The sequence below is a fragment of the Mesoplodon mirus genome (assembly GCF_964341445.2).
Source record: "Mesoplodon mirus genome assembly, chromosome: 8".
NCBI classification, from domain to species: domain Eukaryota; kingdom Metazoa; phylum Chordata; class Mammalia; order Artiodactyla; family Ziphiidae; genus Mesoplodon; species Mesoplodon mirus.
In genome coordinates, this window is record NC_138984.1 from 112,318,571 (window position 1) to 112,331,393 (window position 12,823).

At 51.6% G+C, this 12,823-nt stretch overlaps 1 protein-coding gene across 1 annotated transcript; it reads right to left on the reverse strand.

The window, feature by feature from the left end:
* Nucleotides 1-6,088: 6,088 nt before the first annotated feature.
* On the reverse strand, nucleotides 6,089-8,503 carry AMER3 (APC membrane recruitment protein 3; the record flags this gene model as incomplete). The annotated part of the gene is made up of 1 exon (XM_082630629.1): nucleotides 6,089-8,503. One exon carries the CDS (start codon nucleotides 8,501-8,503, stop codon nucleotides 6,089-6,091), a length of 2,415 nt encoding a protein of 804 aa, XP_082486755.1.
* Nucleotides 8,504-12,823: the final 4,320 nt, after the last annotated feature.

The window sequence follows — 12,823 nt, forward strand, 5'->3', positions numbered from 1 at the left end:
AGATGATCATGTGTTTTTTTCCTTCATCTTATTAATGGCATGTATTACATCATTTGTTTTTTGTATATTGAACTATCCTTGCACTTCAGGAATAAAACTCACTTGGTGTTGGTGTATAATCCTTTTACTATGCTGCTGAATTCAGTTTGCTAGTATATTGTTGAGAATTTTTGTATCTATATATTCATAAGAAATATTGGTATGTAGTTTTCTTGTAGTTTCTTTTCTGGCTTTGGTATCAGGGTAGTGCTGGCCTCATGGAATCAGTTAGGAACTATTCCCACCTCTTCAATATTTTGGAAGAGTTTCAGCGTGATTAGTTTTAAATCCTCCTTGAAAGTGTGATGGAATTCACCAGTTAAGCCATCTTGTCCTAGGCTTTTCATTACTGAGAGATTTCTTTTATTACTGACTTAGTCTCCTTACTAGTTATAGGTCTATTCAGATTTTCTTTTTCTTTGTGATTCATTTTGATAGATGTACATTTCTAGGAATTTGTCCATGTCATCTAAGTTATGCAATTGGTTGATATATAAATGTTCATAGCATTCTCTTATTATTTTTATAAAATTGGTAGTGATATCCCCACTTATATTTCTGATTTCAGTACTTTGAGTCTTCTCTCTTTGGCACTCAGTTTAAGCTAAAAGTGTGTCAATTTAATTGATCTTTTCAAAAAATCAACTTTGGTTTTGATGACTTTTTCCTGTTTTTTTTTTTCTCTTCTCTATTGTATTTATCTCCACTAAGCTTTATTGCTTCTTTCCTTCTACTGGCTATGGGTTAGTTTATTCTTCTTTTTCTAGTTCCTTAAAATATATAGTTAGGTTATCGATTTGAGATCTTTCTTCTTTTTTTAATGTATGCATTGTAGCAATAAATTTCCTACTTAGCACTGCTTTCTCTGCATCCTTAATTTTTGGTATATTGTGTCTCTTTTTATTTGTCTCAAGTATTTTTTAATAAAGCTTGCAGATTCTTTACTCAGCCATGTTTAATTCTGCATTTAATTTGCAGTGTTTTTGACTTCTAGCATATTCTTTGGAATTCTTCCTGTCAGCTCTATTACCACTTGTTCTTGCATTTTGTCTACTTTTTTCACTAGAACTCTTAACATATTAATCAATCTTATTTTATAATCTTTATGTGATAATTCCAACATCTGTGACTGGTTCTGGCAATAGCTTTGTCCCTCAGACATTGTTTCCTCTTGCCTTTAACAGGCTTTATAATTTTTTGTTGAAAGCCAGACATTGTATAAGGTAATAGGTACTGAGATAAATAGGCTTTTAGTGTGAGGATTTATGTTAATCTGGCTAAGAGTTGGGCTGTTTTAATATTTCTTATAACTATAGGCAACAGAGGCTTCGTATTACTCCAGTGGGCTTACTTTTTCCTCCCTTCTGTTCTTTGTGGCTTCCTTTTGTTCTGATCTTTAGAGAGAGTCTTTGTCTTGTAGCTCTTTAGTTTTAATCCACAGTTCTTATTACTGGAGGCTTATTAGTGTGGTGATGGAGTTAGTCGGGAGGGAGAGAATGTGTCCTTATCTTCTAAGCTTCTAATCAGTCTCAGGCTTTTGTGGGCCTGTGCCCCCAGGGTGGGGTTAAGCCTTCCAAAACCCTAGTCCCTTCTGGCCCACCATTTCCAGTTTTGTAATTTGGAGTCCTCTTCTGGTTAACTGTCCTTTTCTTTTTATCTTTCTTTCTATCTTTCTTTTTCTTAAGTGAGACAGGAAGGCTGGAGATGACTGGGGTCGGGTGGAGTGCCTTCCTTCGGCTTGGAAAAGGCTTCAGAATAGCCCCCTGGGGAAGCCCCTCCCCTTTACCTAGGCCTCTTAGGGAGAAGGTTCTGGAGGGTTTCACAATGGCTACTCTTCTCCCTTTGCCAAGCCCATGAGGGGGTCTTTTGTCCTCACCCTGAAAACACAGCGTGGTTCCTGGAGGAAAGCCATGAAAGTGTGGGACCCCTTTACTGCCCAGCCCCTTAGAGCTTCTTATCCAGCCTACAGCCACTTGTCAAAACTACTCCTTAACAGTTCCTACCAGTTCTTTGGCATCTTGCACCAGGTCTTGGTTGCCTCATTTCTCTGGATGCACCTTTGCCTCCAGGCTTCAGAGGAGTTATTTGCTCTGTGACCTCAGTTCTCTGATGAGTCAAGGAAAGTCATGGATTTTCAGTTTGTCCACATTTTTCTTGTTGTAAGGATGGGAATGACAACTTCTAAGGCCTTATACATAATAACAAAAGAACCCACCTTTCCCCTTCCAAAGATGGGGGTGTGTAGTATGTTTGTATGAGCATGGAGCCCAGGCCATTAACATCAGGCCCTTAAGGTAGGTGGGCATTGGGGTGGAGACATAGAAGCAGGATGCACTGTTCATTTTAAAAAATACATCTGTTCCTTGTTAAATTTCACTTTTATAGTTTTGAAGAGGACTTTCAGAGAGAACATTTAGGAGAAAAGGAGTGAGTGCAGCATTGTTTGTAACAGCACAAATGGGAAATAACTTGACTATCCATCAACAGGAGAGTGTTTGAATTACTTGCCACCTACAGGAGACTGCTGTGCAGCTGTTCAAGAGGATGGAGAACCTGCGTGCTCCTGGTGCCTGTTAAGCTCAAGGAAGACATCTGTGATATGGTGTGCAGTAAGAAACAAGGTTCAAGTCCATGTGTTTATGTCACGGGCAGAGAAAGGGTCTGAGGACACATCCAAGGCTCAAGAAGGACAGGGAAGAGGAGGCTCTGCACTTGGCATTGTTTGAATTGGTTGTAGTAAGTGGGTATTAATTTTGATTCAAAACAACAGGGGGTAAGGGAGGAACTGGAGGAGACTCACTTTTCATTGTTCTCCCTTCTGTGTCATTTGAGCTTTGTATTCTGTATATTTGTCCCCATTTCATAAAAATAAATAAATAAGTAAGCAAACAAACAAATAAATAAACTGAAGAGTCAGGAAAGGTAACAAGCACCCCCAATGTAGTTTGCAGGCACTTCCCCAACCTGTGCTGGCCTTCACCTCCTTCTTCTTTCCAGCACCTTCTCTTGCTCTCTTCCCTGCCCTCCTGGTCCACCCTGGCCACCCTGCTGTAGGGCCCAGGCCTCCCCCAGTTGGGAGGCTGCCTGGGTACCTTCCTATTTTCTAACTCAACCTCAGAAGGTTGGAAGGGCCGAAGCACAGTGCACAGGCTCCAGGGTGAACCCCAGCTCCCCCAGCACTGTGTGACCCTGGGACATCTGTGAGCTGGGGACAAGTGGACCTACTTCTCAGGATTTTACTTTACATGGGAAAAATCTCCTATAACCTCTACAGCCACATGTGAATGAGAGGGCTGGAAACTGACAAGAGTTATGAAAATGCTCCAAGCAGGTCTCTTCCATACCCATCACTGGGTTAGGCACCTGTCCCAGGAGCTGGACCCTGAAGTTCCCCTCTTCCACCCGGTGGGTCACCTCGAGGACATCCTTGAGGCCTGTGGAGCCCAGTCAGAATGGCATTGCCTGGACCCATCTTGCTGGGGAGGGCAGCCTGAGGGGTGGGGTGCAGAAAGAGAGATGGGCTGAGGGACCCTTGACTCAGTGCACACAAGAGGAAGATCACACAGCCTCTTTCACTCTCCCAGCAGGGCGCCTAGCAGACCACTGCTGGGACCGCTCCCCAGATTGCTGAGTGAGAATCTCTGCAGTGCCGGGATTGCCTAAGATGCTCCCCAGATTGAGAGCCACTGGGCAATATTTCCTCCCAGTAGGCATGGTCCTAAGTCCTTGTTTCTGCTGCCCTGCTGTTGGGTCACCGTGCACCTGCTTCGCCATGGACCCTGAGTCCTGGGTCCCCTTTGGCACTGCCCTCCTGACCCCAGGCCCCTCCTGACCTGGACCACTTTGGTTCCTACCCTCCCCAGTGCTCTTGGACTGGGCTGGTTCTTCCACATCTCCACAAGTCACTGTGTCACATCAAGGAAGTCTCCATCAGAACTTCTGCCAGGTTAAACCCAACTCTGCTGCTCTCTAGACACAAGGCCCCCAGGCAACAAGAAATCAGAAGACCATGAACAATCTTTTGATATTTCATTCTTGCAACAGTATTTACTGAGCACTTGCTCTGCTCAGGTGCGGTACAAAGTAACAGAGACGCACTCCTGGAACCCAGACACCTGTGCCCTGAAAGAAGGGAGGAGGGGAGGCTTCGAGAGGGGTGTTCATGGCAGGAGCCTACCGAGAGCTGGGCCCTAGGAGTCGAGGTTCAACTCCAACACCATCAGTCCCACACACTGCCCGAGTGTGTCATGGGCAAGCCATATCTGTACCCTGGCCTTGGCTTCCATGTCAGAAACCAGGAGAGCAGCTGCATTCCAGTTGCTGCAGGGATGCAGCGAGCTACTCCACATGTCACCTGCTCACATCTAGGCCCAATAATGCTGTCGTGACCACTTGTGGCAGTCCTGGGAGGAAGGGTCAAGTGTGGCTTCCCAGGAAGGCTGGCCCTGACCTTCCTTGTGTCCTGTCTCGATGGGCCTGGTCAGGAGCCCTGTCGTGCCCTTTTGAACCTCCCATGTGCTGCATGCATCCTCCACACGGTGGGCCCCAGGAAGCAGTTGTTAATGAGGGTCGTGGAGCGTGTTCTAGCCTGAAACAAAGCCTCAGACAATCAGGAGAGGCCCCAGCCTGTGGTCAGCTTGCCAGACTGCATCCCTCCATCTGGAAATCCTCCCTCATCACTGGGCCCGCCCCCTTTCTAGGCTCGCCTCTCTTCTAGAAACAGCTTCAGAGCTGCCTGTGGCATACTCTCCCCGCCCCCATGCACCCCCCCACCCCCACCTGGCACCTCACCACAACAGGGCAGCTGAGGCAGGATCTAACCGTAGGGAACCCTGGCAAGGGGCTGGCTGCTGGCCTGCTGCCCTGAGGCTGGCCAAACAGACACCTGCTCTTCCTGAGGTGTGAGCCACCTTTCCCTCTGTGATTCTGAATGTTTGGTGCTGTGCACATGTTGTGGCTTTCGAGGGGTTGGGGGATACGGCGTCATTCAAAGGTGAGCCTTCCTGAAGCGGGAGGCTAGAATGCTTGGCAGCATGGAGGGCAGGAATGGCAGTGTGGAGAATCAGTCAGCTTCTTCCCAAGAGCATCTTGCCACCTGTAGCTCAGTTAGAGAGTGCAACCTGGGGGAAGTCATTGTTTGGATGGGATGCTTTGTGACAGAGAACACCCATAGGCCAGAGTCTGCAGGGTCTGGCCAGCCCTGGCAAGGTTGCACAGGAATGCATGGCATCTGCTGGTTCAAGGCTCTTGCTGAGATGGCTGGTTCTGCTTCTGATTCCCTCAGAGAAGCCCTTCAGGGTCCCGAAGGTTGTGGCTGCTCATCCTTGGGGTGGAGGGCAGGCTGGGGTGGGGCGAGTGGGCACTCCCAAGCTCATCTGCAACCCCCTACCCCCTGTCTCAAGCTCCTACCCCTGAGCCTCAGACCCCCCACTCACATTTATTACTCTCAACCCTTGTGCAGAGTTATCAGCACAATATCTACCCTTTAAAATACGTACCATTTCCATCCCATCAGTTTCAAACCCGAGCTCCTCTCTCTGACATGCTGTAGGAGGAGTGGCCAAATGTGGCGACTTCACATCTGGGTTTAGACGCTTCATTTTTTGGTGGGGAAATCGGTGAGGCACATTTTGAGAGCACTAGCAGCTTTGCAATTGTCCTTGGCCTTGGGCTGCCCGGGACCTGTTCTGGCTGAGCTGGTGAGTTCAGCTATGGATGCCTCCATGTTAAAATGCCCCGCCCCACTTGCCTGAGTCCTGCCACCGCCCCCACCCCAATACAGTCCTCACATCAGGGACAAAGGGTGGAGATTTGGGTCTTAGGCTCTCCTGAATGTGACCACAAAGACACAAGACAGTTCCAAAGGTGGGTCTCAGCCATGCTGGCCTGGGAGCTCCCACTCCCTGCTGGTTGCAGAGGATGCCCTCGTGGTCCAAGAAGCTGCAGCGGCTTTCTGGGGCACTTGCAGAGTGGGCCCCCTTCCACTGGCTGTTGGAAGTGAGGGCCAGAATTCCTGGCAGGTGATCCCAGGCAGCAGGACTGAGGGGGGCTATGAGTCCAGCTGGCTCCTGTGTGCAGCCTGCTCTATAGCCCTTGAGCTGAGCTGCAGAGGCTGGTCCTCCACAGAGGCATGGGCCTGGGCATCCAGCCTGGCAGGCTCCACCCTGATCTGGCTCAGGTCCAGAATGGGGCCTGGGCACCTCTGGTCCTGTGGGCTGTGGAGTGGGCTGGCCAGGGAGGGCAGGCCACATATGGCAGCCATGTTAGGGAAGCTGTTAGGCTGTTTCTGTTGTAGAATGTCAGGGCCCCTGGCCTGAGGCTGCCCGCAGAGCCCGCTACCTGTGTTCTGCCTTGGGGGCTGACAGTCTTGGTGGATCTGTAGGGCTGCCACCTGGGCCACACAGCCTGTCAGAATGAGCTCTGAATCCACGGTGCTTCCCCCAAGACCTGGCCTCCAGGGACCTTGGAAACACCCCAGGTTCCCAGGAAGCCTGGGCTCCTGGGAGCCAGGCCAGGCAGAGGGGTTTGGGACCTTGTTTTTGCTGGACGTGTTGGTTGTCATGGGGGCTGCAGACCCCACAGAGGAGAACGAACCTTCAGGGTGGCCTTGTGTCCCTTTTTCCCCAGAGACCTGCACACACTCCAGAGAGGGGTCCCTGGATGGACAGCTGGTCCCCTGCTTGGCCCCCACTAGGACCTCGCTCACTCCAGCAAGGAGGCCCTTGGGGCCCGAACATGCCCACTGTTCCCGCCTGCTGGATGCTGAGCTCACGGAGGTCCTACCTGCATCTAAGGCCCGGGTCCCCCCGCCCTCCAGCTTCACTGGACCCAGGCACACCTTCTCAGAGCCAGCTCCTGGTTTCTCCACCAGTCCTCCCGGCGGCGTCGCAGGCTCCCTGGGGGCCGAGGCAGGCGGGGCCCGGAGCTCTGGGCTCCGGCGGAGCCAGTTGATAATGCCCATGGTGATGGCGAGCTCGGTGTCGCAGAGCTTCAGCAGGCACTCCTTGCCCCTCCAGGAGCTCTGCAAGAAGCTCTGGCTGAGGAGGTCTGGGCCTGGAGCGGCGGCCAGGTTCTCTTCTGCCCCCACGTGGAAGCTGCACATGGACAGCGGGGCTCCCAGTGCCGGCCCCGACAGACTCTCAGACACGCACAGGTCGTCATCCAGGCTCGGGCTCCCAGGGCCTTCCGTGGGGTCATAGAAGAGCTCGTAGAGGGCGTCTCCGCTGTAGCTGTCCCGGGGGAAGGCGGCTGCGGGTGTGCCGGGGCTCGGGGCCTCCTTCTTGTCCTCCTCCAGGCCTGGCGAGAAGGAGTCATAGTAGCCCTCGTCACTCGTGGACACAGATTCTGGCCGCTCGCTCTTGGGCGTGCCTGTGTCTATGGAGCTGGCTTTGGAGCCGCTGTGGGGGTCCCTGCCTGGACACAGGGGGAGCTCAGCAAGCCCAGCTGCATCTGGCCTGGGCTTGTCTGTGTCTGAGCCCTGGGGGCCCCCCAGCCACGGACCTAGCAGGGCTCGCTGTTGTTGCCTCACCGAGTGATTCACACGGTCCCAGAACTTGTCAAAGTCAGACATCTCGTTCTGGGCAGGCGATGCCAGCTGCTCTACGCTGCCCTGGAAGGGGCCCCTGGAAGCCATGCAGTCAGGGGACTGGGATGCCCGGGCAGGGCTCTCCAGGCCCTCATGCAGCTCCAGGGATGGCACTGAGCTCTCGTCTGCAAAGATCTCCCCGCAGCCGGTGAGTGAGTCAAAGCTCTTGAGTGAGGCCACGTCCTCGCACAGGGCCCTGCAGAGGCCAAAGGAGGAGTCGGGTAGGAACTCACTGTCAGACAGGTCCTGGCACAGGCTGTCCAGTCCCAGCCCCTCGCCCAAGGGGAAGCAAGCTGTGCCTTGCTGCCCTCCAGCCTCTGATGGGCCCTCAGGGGAGGACAAGCTCTTCCCCTCGGTTGCCAGCGAGGCCAAATTCTCAGTCTTGTTTCTGCGGATGTGGAATAGATTCCGAAAACATTTCTTGGGTCGTTTCAGGGAAATTCTCTTCCTTGGGATGCTCTTGGCCACAGCTGGTACAAAGGGCATCTGGGGCACAAAGTGGCGGTAGTCAATCATGCGCTGGCTCCTGGGGGGCCCTGGGAAGCTTGCGCTGCCCACCAGCTGCCCTGTAGCTGCGGCTGCCCTGTCAGCCCTGGGCACGCTGTCGTGAGTCTTGCTCTTTTGCACCAGTTTGAAGGGGGTCCCACAGAGAGCTGCAGGCCCCCCACTGGCGTCTGGCTGGGCCCCCTTGTCGGAGCCCCTGTCATATCCCTGGGTGCTGGGACTGACCTGGGGTCCCCTCTCACTGTGGGGTCGCTGCGGCCCTCCTGGTGAGACTGCATCCTCCGCGGCCGGGGCAGTGGCTGCTGGATCTGGGGGTTTCTCATGGTCAATCTGCAGGCTAGATTTGATGAATGTCTTTCCTCTCTTCAGTTCCATGCTGCAGTGTCCCTGCTGCTGTGGAGGAGAGAAGGAAGCGCTTGGTATCCAAGATGGAGGCCTGTGGTTCTAGAAGACCTGTGTTTGCCTCCCCCCCACCCCACCCCCAATGCCCACATGGGCATGGGAGCTGAGCTCTGACATCTGAGCTTGGATCCTCCATGCAGGCAAGAGGAGAGTGAGATGGGAACTGCCCCACCCACAGGCTTGCTGCTCCAGCCTTTGTAGATAACTGATACCCAGAGAAGTTAAGTCATGTGCTTAAAGGCAGACAACAGGAGACAAAATGAGAGCGTACTGGGGTCTGGTACTCCTGTAGTCGTGATCTTGCGACTCCCTCGAGCATCCTTTCAGAGCTTATCTGGGCAAGTTAGACTTCCATGTCCTGGCCCGGCACTCTACCCACAGCACCATATCCTTAGGAGGAGTATCATGGCCCTTCTGAGTGGAGGAAGCCGAGGACTCAATAAGTAAGTTGCTTCCTTCATGCAAGAGACAAGGAAACCCAAGCCTACTTCCTGGGCTGGGCGCAGTGGGCCATGTGGGCGTGGGGGGAGGGAAGACACGTGCATATGCCCTCCAGGACTGCTGCATCTGTCTGAGGAGGGAAGACTCAGTCTACACAGAGGCCATCAGGCAAGGCACAGCCAAGCATCTCATGGCGCACGAGAGCTTGCGCAGGGAGGAGAGGGCAATGTGGCAGAAGGCGAAAGGGAGGAGACAAGCAGGAGACCAGGAACAGGCAGACGGGCCACACACAGCACACCATGAGCTGGAAGAGCAGGCGGGGGTCGTCTTTTGCGCACGTCCTAACTGATAAACATTGCTACCTGGAGTGCCACCCACGGAGAGGCTCTGATGCCCAGTCCGAGTTCAATGGGAAAGAGTGATGGAATCGCTTATTGATGTCTGTCCTGGGTTCGGGAGTGGGAAGGTGGTAAGGGTGTTAACAGCTTGATCATCCTTGCACAGCTGGGGAGGCTGGCCTTACCCCCAGTCAGGGAAGAGCTATGGAAGTCTTCTGAGGGAGTGGGTGAAAGCAGTGGCATAATGAAGCTGATGGTCTGAGACCATTTATCTGCTGTCTGAGTGGAGGATGGACTAAATCAGGAGAGAGGCTCTGAACAGAGAGGACTCACAAGAGGAAGCTAACATGGGCCGGGTGTATGGAGGTAAGGTCTAGAAGGAAACTGCAGTTCTAAGCATGAAAAACAGGGGTAAAGTCATAGGGTCTTTCAAAGGAAGGAACACCAGGATTTAGCAACTAAATAATGAAAGACAAGCAGGCCAGAAGTCATAAACACTGAGGCCGGGATTCATGCCATGAGGGGGACCATAGGAGTGAGAAAAGTCCAGAAAGTGGAGAAGGATGAGAGGTGAGCAAAGGCAAGGAAGGGACCTGTGTTAAGAGCTGGTTTGGGGGAGAGGAGTAAGGGTCTAGTTTTAAACACGTTGCCTTTGGGGTGAGTGTGGAGACCCGCAAGACCACATCAAAAGAAGGCAGGGGCTTCCCTGGTGGCGCAGTGGTTGAGAGTCCGCCTGCCAATGCAGGGGACACGGGTTCGTGCCCCGGTCCGGGAAGATCCCACATGCCGTGGAGCGGCTGGGCCCGTGAGCCATGGCCGCTGGGCCTGTGCGTCCGGAGCCTGTGCTCCGCAACGGGAGAGGCCACAGCAGTGAGAGGCCTGCGGACCGCAAAAAAAAAAAAAAAAAGAAGTCAATGCTATATCAGTAAACAAACGATGTCAGAGTCCTCAGCGATTGCAGCCCTCCAACGTGAGCCGGTGAGCCCTGAGGAAACTCAGGAAGGAAAGAACACCTGCCATGTAGCAGCCATCAGAGTGCAGCCACTCCCATGATCAGCCCTCAGGAAACTCAGGATGTGAAAGCACAGGATGCTGGCCCCAGGTAGCTGAGGCGCGTATCAAAGGAATCATTTCAGTGAGCCCAGAATCTTGCATCTTCCCATACACAGAAAAGTGCTAAATTCCTTAATTTGTTATAGCAGGTTTTCTTTAATTAACAATAATTTTTTGACGTTCAGACGACCTGCCCTTTGTTGCAAAACTTCTGTATAACCTGATTCCCCCCCTCGCCTCTTCGGAGCAGCTGTCTCAGGGTTACTTGAGATGCTGCCTTCTGCGCTTGAAGTCCTAAAAATTCCACCAAATAAAACATAACTCAAAAAAAAAAAGAAGAAGAAGGCAGTGCTGAAGAGCACCCCCTGAGAGGCCCCCCCGCCCTGGAGTGCTGTTCCTCACAGGCACCCCGCTCCCAGGCTCCATCTGCCTCACTGTCTCCGCCTCTCCTTGGCAGTGAGGCACCTGCCAGTTGGTCCTCTGGCTGGTTTCTTGGGCTCTCCATAAGGAGTGCTCCATAGGGAGCATCTGGATTCACTCTCCCTCAGTCCACAGTCTGTGAGGGAGGAACAACAGAGCAGGTGTGCAGGCAAGTGGCTTTATTGGCCCGCATGCCTTTCACGCCCACTGCCAAAGAGGCGTCCCGGTCCCCTCCGGAGAGTCTGGGAAATGCTTCAACATGGGGTCCTGGAGGCGGGCCGAGGGGCTGCCTCCAGGCCCAGCTGGCAATGTTAAAGCCAAAGAGGATGAAAAGGGGTGGCAAAGTGGGCACTGCAGAGGCTCCCAGGGCAAGTGTCCCGGCCTCCACCCCACTCCCACCTGTGGGCAGTGCTTCCTCCCCTGCAGAGAAGCACCTGGGGCCTTTGGCCAGAAGATAGTAGAAGGAGCAGGCACCGTGTCAGGGAAGGCTGCAGAGCCCAGGCTTGGATCTGGCTGCAGTTCAGCTCTTCGTGGCAGCATCCTGGACAGTGGGTCAGTCCCTCAAGCTGCCTTCCTGCCTCCTGCCAGGTGGCATGTGCCCAAGTCTTCCCCACCCTGTACCTGCAGACCCCATTTCCACTCCCCACAATCTTTTGTAGCCTAGCTCTGGTGGGTTTGGGTACACACAGCATAGCGGTTACTTTCTGGGCTCTGGAGTGGGAAGACCTGTATCTGAGTCTTTGTTCCCTCTACCTAACCAGGCAGAGTGCTTGGCCCATAACCTTATAAGGGACATACTACTGTAACCCCCATTTGATAAAGGAGAAATTACGGCGCAGAAAAGTCAATGGATTGGCCCAGGTCACACAGGTGGTAAGTAACAGACCTAGGATTTGAACCCAAGCCTGTCTGATACGAAACATGTGCTCTTAACTGATAGACATTCTATGAACTAACAGCTCAATCTCCTCTTCGTGGGAAATCTAAACTTTGAATAATAAATGTGGTTTTGTGAGAAATTTCGGAAAGCATAATGAAAATGAAGATTAAAAGCAAAAGTATAGCTCACAAACTTAGAAAAATTGTAACTCAAGGTAGTATAATTTCTATAGCAAGAAAATTTGGAGATTTTTGTTGCATTTATTTTTTTTCCATGTTTTAGAAAAATCTTATTACTGTCCTTTGGGAAATAACTTCAACCAGGCAAGATAAAGATTATTTCACTGTGTGCAGAATTTTGCAACTACAGAATATAAGATGGTTTATTTGATACTGATCTCTATAAATAAAACTACTAGTTTCTTAATTCTTGTAATAGTTACTGATTTAAAATCTAATTCTTGGAATAGTTACTGATTTAAAATCATGAGCAATTGGAAATTTCACCACACTCTAAAGTTGGAAAATGGTCTTTCAAAATAGCTGTCATTGCTATAGCTGTTGGAACCAAATGTCACTAATATTGCCAACCCTATTTCCTGAGTTCATTTAGCACCTTGCACGTTGTTAGGACAATAAGCACTAAGGCCCAGAACAATGAACCAGAGACTTGCAAAATACTGGAGCAATCAGGTGAAGTTCAGTGTGTGTTCAGTCCATTCAGTTTCCATGTTAAAATATTTTACCAGATCCTGACTCTTTGGAAATGTGGTGTCCATGTGTGACACGGGTGGGAACTCCCTGAGAGGTCAGAAGACCCACTGCCCAACTGGAGTCAAGCTGAGAGGTCATCTTTCATGATAATTCTCGGGGCACAGTGGGATTTATCTGGACAGCCAGGTGCTGGCATTCTCATTTCCTGAGGGCAAAGGCCATGTGTCCAGGTTCTCAGTTGCAAAAATGCACAATCTGCCTTGTAACCCTGTGGCTAGACACCCTCTTCGTGGAGCCTGAGAGATACTCCCCCATCACTTGCCAGCCAGGAAGGCCAATTTTCAGTTTTAACAGGTCACTCCAGTTGTGGGTGAGAATGTGAGACAGGAGCAAGAGTGGACACAAGAGGGCAGGTTAGGAGCCAGAGGAAGGTCCAGTGGAAAGAAAG